Raw genomic sequence first — 7348 nt, forward strand, 5'->3', positions numbered from 1 at the left:
TACTTAAATCCAGAGATTCTTGTTCCAGAATGCCATTAATGACTGTCATTCCCTGACATTCAACACAACATTCTGACTTGTCTTTCTGCCAACAGGGGAGAAGCAATTAATAGCAACTAACACTTTACATGGAAGTACGTTATCTGTATTGACATTTAATCCTTTATTATTGTTCCCATATTGCAGATCTGTCACGTAACACAGAGATCAAGTGGAGAGCAGGATGAAAACGCAGATCCACCTGACACTTTCCTTCTACCATCCAAACTAATATTCTAAAAACTGGATCATGTCAATAAACTTTTCAATTTCTCAGCAAGAACCCACTTAAATATACTAAGTTCCTGAGCATGATCTCAGCCTTCCATATGCTAAATAAATTTAATTTTCCAGGTAGTACTTCCTACAACTATTTCACTCTCCATATATCTTAAACCTCCTGACTCTCCACTTTGAGTGCCCTTTATTAACCCCTTCGGAGACCTACACCTTACTGTCTGTACCTTAATACCGTACATGACAGTGAATGCCTGTAATCCCAGCACTCTGCAGGCTGTGGCAGGAGGACTATGAGTCCAGCCTGGACTATACAGTGAGAGCCTATCTCAAAACAAAAGGATAAAGAACCCTACTTTCTAGACACATCTCAGCTCTGTGCGTAGCATTCCCATAGCCCTTGTTATAACCACGCTGTGCAGTTGGAGCCTATGCTGCTTCAGACTGACTCATCTCTATCCTCGTCTCCCCCTGTCTGATGGTAGCATCCTTGTGGGTACAGATGGCCTCTCCCACTTCAGATCTCCAGTATGGTCTAGCTCATGTTTGCCTTTAGCTCTGAATGCAACGTGAACATGTCCATTTCAGCCACTGTACCTTCTAGAACATTTCGCAGAACCTTCCCTGATCCTCCCTCACCACCATCTATACACACAGACTCATTCATTGCTCATCTAAGCCTGCCATCTTAGAATGGTAACCCTGCAAATACAGCTGCCACGTTACGTGCATCCCAAGTCTTTCACCCACTACCTGCCAGCCTTATCTGTGACCAGCCACTGAGTCCCAAGCCACACTGCCTTTTGACAGTCAAAAGTACTACTAATTTTTATCCTGCCAGTCCCTCAGAAGTCATTAAGTATTCCAATAGTGGCAATAACCTCTAAGAATTTATGACTATAGGCCTGGAGGCCTCATAATGCTCCCATACCCCCATACCCCATCATTCCTCCTGATTCCTGATTCTCGTCTTTTCCAAAACTGCTCAGCCGGCCCCCAAACAAAACCTGCTTTTTTTTTTTTTTTTTGGTCTTTTTGAGACAGGGTCGCCTTGTAGCCCCAGCTGGACTAGAACTCACTATGTAGACCAGGCTGGCCTCTGCCTCAAGTGCCGAAACTACGGGCATCTGCCACCATGCCCAGATGCATTATCAAGCTATTGTATCCTAGAATGTCTTCATTAGTGCCAAATTTGTGTCACGCCTTCCCACTGAAACATACAGCCCCATTTTACACATCACCTAAGACCTAATCACATTCCTTCCCCAGAGTAAAGCATAAATCAACCAAGTACCTCACCTCTAGCAAGTGGATATCCCTAGTCTCCATGCCCCCACCTCTGATAAAGCTGGTTAAGTATATGTAAATCCAGCCTAAACCAGCCCAAGTGTCTTGGACATTTCTCCTGCAGGGAAAGAGCCCTTTGCTGTACCAGGAAGGGAGCCTTCCCAGTTCACCACACCACCTCCATGCCAGCGGCTCACACCACCTCCATGCCAGCGGCTCACGCCACCTCCACGCCAGCGGCTCACGCCACCGCCACGCCAGCGGCTCACGCCACCTCCATGCCAGCGGCTCACACACCACCTCCATGCCAGCGGCTCACACACCACCTCCATGCCAGAGGCTCACACCACTTCCATGCCAGCGGGTCACACACCACCTCCATGCCAGCGGCTCACACCACCTCCATGCCAGCGGCTCACACTGTTTCCTACCACCTCCACGCCAGCGGCTCACGCCACCTCCATGCCAGCGGCTCACACACCACCTCCATGCCAGCGGCTCACACACCACCTCCATGCCAGCAGCCCACTGTTTCCTCAGCTCAGGAGTCCAGCTGACTCTCAGCCTCTTGCCTTACCTTGTTCAGGCAAGGTTGGGGCTGGCCTGGCAGTGCAGAGTGTGGCTGTGACCAGCACAGCCCAGAAGAGGAGACACTTCCAGCTCCACATCCCAGTTCTGCAGTTAGAAGTTGGTAACAAGGCTCCACACCTCCATGGATACTCCACCTTGAGCTTGATCTGCCTTCTCAAGCTGACTCTGGAAAAAGGGGAAAAAAGCTAAGAGAGAGTTGTGGGAGAGAGGAAGAAAAAAGAAAGTGCAACTCTTCCCGTGGTCATCCTGGTCATCCTGCCCTGCCCCGAAGGGTGCCTGAAGCAGCTAAATGTTCCTTGAGGTGCAAAGAAGAGAATTGAGCCTATCTTAACACTGAATCAGAGGTTACATGTCTTTTTTTTTAATTATTATTATTTTTTTTTTTTTTTTTGGCCTTTTTGAAGCAGGGTCTCCCTGTGGCCCCAGCTGTCCTGAAACTATGTAGACCAGCTGGCCTTGAACTCACAGAGATCTGCTTGCCTCTGCCTCCTAGCTGGGACTACAGGCATGCACCACCACGCCCAGCTCTTAATTATTATTTTTATTTTATGTGTATGAGTGTATTGCCTGCATGTATGTGAGTACACCCGTGTCGTGCAAAGCCGTGGTCAGAAGAGGGCTTCAGATTCCCCTGGAATTGGAGTTAAGGACAGTTCGTAGCTAGGGTGCTAGGAATCAAACCTGGGTCCTCTGCAAGAGCAGTCAGTGCTCTTAACCGCTGAGCCATCTCTCCAGCCCGGAGATTACATGTCTTAATTAGGCTTTACTTCGTGGTAGGTATGGATCTGAAATATCCCACAAAGACTTAATGTGTTAAAAGCTTGCTCCCTTCCCTCCCACTGGAAATGGTGGTGCAAACCTTTAATCCCAGCACTCAGGAGGCAGAAGCAGACATATCTCTATGAGTTTGAGGCCAGCCTAGTCTACACAGTGAGACCTTGTCTCAATAAACAAAAACAAAGAAAAAGCTTTTCCCCTAACAGGACATTTTTGGGAGCTAGTGAGCCCCTTAAGAGGTGGATCCCAGGGGGGAGTTTTAGGTCAACTGGGGGCATGCCCTTGAAGATTATAGGAATCCTATCTGATACTCCTCTTCACTCATTCTGTCCCTGGCCATGAGGTGAATGGAATTTCTCTACTACATATTCCCATTATGACGTATGTGCAAAAGCAATCAACTATAGACTGAAGCCTCCAAATCTGTGAGTTAAATAAACCTTTCCTTTTTTTAAAAAATAAATTTTATTTATTATTTTTATTTTATGTGTACGCGTGTATTGCCTGCACATAGGTAAGTGCACCTATGTTGTGCAGTGCCCGTGGAGGTCAGAAGAAACTGTTGGATCCCCTGGAACTGGATTTATGGACAGTTGTTAGCTGCCATGTGGGTGCTAGGATTCGAACCTGGGTCTTCTGCAAGAACAACCCGTGTTCTTAACCGCTGAGCCATCTCTCTAGCCCCACCTTTCCTTTTTTGAATTTGATTATCCCAGATACTTGGTTATAGTAATGGGAAGCTGAAGTCCATCATTCAATTCTACAACTATGTTTTGAATACAGCCTAGGTGTCAGGCAGATCTCTTATATTTTCCTGCAAGAAAGTTAATGACTTTGTAAAAGTCCCAAATAGCCACATTGAGATCAAGAGCTTTACAAAGTGCTGTGCAAGTAATTGCAAGAGACTTATGGATTCCAGAGACTCCTCCTTCCTAAGACTTCACTGCATCTAGGACAAACCAACTCCTTTAGTGACAACTGAGAAGTAAAGAGTTAAGGACTAGGAAATGGGAGCCAAGTACATGACAACCAGCTCACAGCTTCAGGTCCTGAGGAATAATAATGAACCGGATAAACTTCCCTGAAGCCATGCAAGGAAGAAGCCGAAGTCACGATCCCCAGGATTGTTACTATTAATTATTATTTGTACTGGGGATGGAGCCCAAGGCCTCGCACAGGCTAAGCAACTGCTCTGCCACTAAGAACCATCCCCAGCTCTCCAGGGTTCCTTCCTTTCTGCCTCTAAAACTACAGAATCACAGGCACCTCCAGTTCTACCAGCCTCTCTTACAGAGAACGCATGGCCCATCACTGCTTACAGAGTGCCTCAGAGCAGGAAACTGTGAGGTGGGTTCAGTTATCCCTGAGGCCGGATGGTGACAGTTGATGTCTGACAGAAGCCAGGAGGTTGGAAGCCATACACAACACAGTCAAGAATATTCACAGAGGTGGACTCAAAGATGGCTACTCAGCCCCAGGGAAAACCAGACTCTGTGGCCCTTGACCTTTCTCAGGTCTGTGGTGGTAAATTGTTTTTGATGTTTAAATGTTTTTTTAAATTTTACTCATTATTACTGTATGGGGAGCATGCACATGTGTATAGAGGTCAGAGACAGCCCCGAAGTCGGGTCTCTCCTCCTGTACATGGGTTGCAGGGATTTGAGCCATCAAACCAGTCCTGTGGTGGCAAATTTAAAATGGCTACCTAAGGTCCTAAGAAAGAGACCATTGGTGGTAAAACATCTACCAAGTGACAAGATGACTTTCTAGGAACTACATGGTCTACACAGGGGTGATCATCTCTGTCTTCTACGTGGATTCTGTCCTCTGTTTTAGGGAACCATCCAAGCTATTCAGAGAATCTGTTTCCGGAAAATGCCCTAATGTGGTAAGTAAGCCCTGTCTCCCCCTAAACCAGGCAGGGCCCCTCTCCAATGAGGCAGTCCCTGCTGGCAGAAAACTCCCAGATTCTTGGCCAGCAGAATACATACGTACTACCACTAGCTGACTCCCAAAGCTTACTAAAAATTTTAACAATTTCAAACCAATGGTGAAGTAAATATTTTTCTTCCATTTCAGAGTTTAGGAAAGGGACTAGAAATGGAATATTTACTGAATACTTACTCTGTGATGCCTATACAAGTATAATGTACCTATAACTATAAAACTTCATTCCTTTCTCTACATCTTTTTTTCTCTCTTTCTACATTTCTAAGGGGTAGGTAGATGAGTACTAGTCTGTGCTAAGAGATAAGACACTTAAGTACTTTGCCCAAGGACATGTGGCAGGACTTAGATCACCCAGGTTTCGAGGATGTTAAGTCAAGGTGGGATGATGCAAATAAGGGGTTGGTTATACCAGACTGGGGTATAATTCAGGAATAAAATGTCTGCCTAACTTGTGGGAGACCCTGGTACATCCCCAGCACACAAAAACAAACTGAAAACAAACAAAACTGGCCCCATCTGATGCACACTTGGGGGGCTTGGAGAGGTTCCCATAGAGAAACCAAGTGGATGAGGACAAACCCAAGTCAACTCTGGAAATTCCAAGTTCTTGGTAGGCAGAAAGATTTTTGGAAGCAATAAGTCAGGGTTATCCAGGACCAAGGACTGGGTACAATCTCAGACCAACAACACTCACCTAAGGATACCTCTGAACTTACATCTCACATTCCAAAGATATATCTAATCAGGACAGGCCTGTCATCCAAAAAGGTAAACTTGACAACAAAACTTAAGTTGCACAATAACCCTAGTTCTGAATCTTTCGTATCCAAAAAGGGTGGGTGGGGCGGAGGTGGTCAGGAGTAAGTTTGATTAGATAGTCCCAGACAATAGCTTCCACCTGGGCACCTGGTCCCCAGAGAGGCCTACCCACCCACCTCCACCTAGGTGTGGGCTGGTTTTAGGTTGTCCTCTTTCAGCTCCTGTGATACATGCACTTGCAACTAATCTTGGGCAGTTTCCCATCATTTCCAGTAGAAATGAGTCCTGCCCTCCCTCTCTACTTTCTAGACCTCAAGCTTCACATCTGCAAAACAAGGATGCTACAAAAATCTGGCCTTTTGGTACCAACTTCTGGAATGAGAATGTGGGTGGGGACATGCATCGTTCTGCACATCTGAAGAACACGAACACGAAATGGCACAAACCACAAATCCAAATGCTATTTGGGATTCCTGGAGACTGTCATCTTACCTTCTACTAATATAATGCAATTTTTAAAAGTCCTTATGAATAAAGAGTCTCTTTCCCTCACTGCTTGACAGATGTGACCTATAGCCTCAAAGGTATACTCAGTGTTTCCCCAGACACCCTGCTGCTGGCTCCCCATCAGTTTCTACACTATCAGTTGGGGTTCCCAAAGTTCACAGCCCAAATTGCCTGGATGAGGAAGTGATCAATGAGGGAGTACAAAGAGGGGACCACACTACCTCATTTTTCACATTTATGGCAAGGCTAAAATACATATGCCCTGTCTACATCCATGTGACTATGAGGACTGAATGGGCAGTGTGCCAGAAACTGTGTCTCCTCCAAAGTACTTATCCAACTTTTGGTGGATCTGGTGTGAAGGCAGGGCCTGGATCACATGACCTCATACTCCCTAATTCTAAGTGTAAAGATACTATGAACATCAAATCTCCTTGTCCAAAAATGATGCAAGAAAAACTGCTTGACGCCAAGTCTCTTCCTGTTCTCTAGAGAAGGCAGTCAACGAGCTCCTGCTGTTCCATTTACGACACTGCCACTCTGAGGTGACACAGACACTTTCCCTGAGCTTATGAGTCCCACTTGGAGGAAACTATACATTTGTCTACCTACATCACAGGTGGTTATGAGGATCAAGTGGACAGCATGGCCTGCTTTCAACATCACTAGTCACAGACAGAGCGATAACAAACTCCTGCTCTCAACATCACTAGTCACAGACAGAGTGATAACAAACTCCTGGGATTATGAGCCACTCCTTGATGACCCTCTGCGACCGGGGTACCTTTCCACAGGTATTTCTCACCCTCCATCTTCACACTCTACACCCTAGACCTAGTTGGCCCATCTGGTGGCTGTTGAGCACTTGAAATGCTGAAATATGGCTGCTGCCAACTGGATGACTACAAGTGAAAAATATACACTGTTATTGGACATTCAGCACTGAAACAATGTAAAATATCCTACTAATTTTTTCATTCTGGGGCCAGGTACTGTGTGTGCTTAGCCTATTTGAGGCTCCAGGTTCAATTTCTAGCCCTCTCCCCCAAACTTTTTATATAGACTATGTGTTCAAAGGATAGTATCGGTAATATAAATGTAATAAAATAATATGAATAAAGTGTGTTTTTACAATCTATATGAGTGATTTAAAATGGATTTTACCTGTTTCTTTCCATGTACTTTTTTTTTTTTTTTTTTG

The 7348-nt window shown here is 45.5% G+C and overlaps 1 protein-coding gene across 10 annotated transcripts in view; it reads right to left on the reverse strand.

Annotated features, from left to right (window-relative positions):
* The window catches only part of Fgfr1 (fibroblast growth factor receptor 1), a 58449-nt gene that overhangs the window by 45125 nt on the left and 5976 nt on the right, over positions 1–7348 (reverse strand). For all 10 annotated transcript variants that reach the window (XM_008847776.3, XM_008847769.3, XM_017801836.2 and 7 more), the window contains exon 2: positions 2141–2319. In XM_008847776.3, coding sequence (XP_008845998.1) covers positions 2141–2231 — 91 coding nt within the window. In that variant the 5' untranslated portion in view covers positions 2232–2319. The remainder of the gene's footprint in view (positions 1–2140; positions 2320–7348) is intronic.

The sequence above is a fragment of the Nannospalax galili genome, unplaced genomic scaffold, assembly GCF_000622305.1.
Source record: "Nannospalax galili isolate Female #2095 unplaced genomic scaffold, S.galili_v1.0 scaffold924, whole genome shotgun sequence".
Lineage (NCBI taxonomy): Eukaryota > Metazoa > Chordata > Mammalia > Rodentia > Spalacidae > Nannospalax > Nannospalax galili.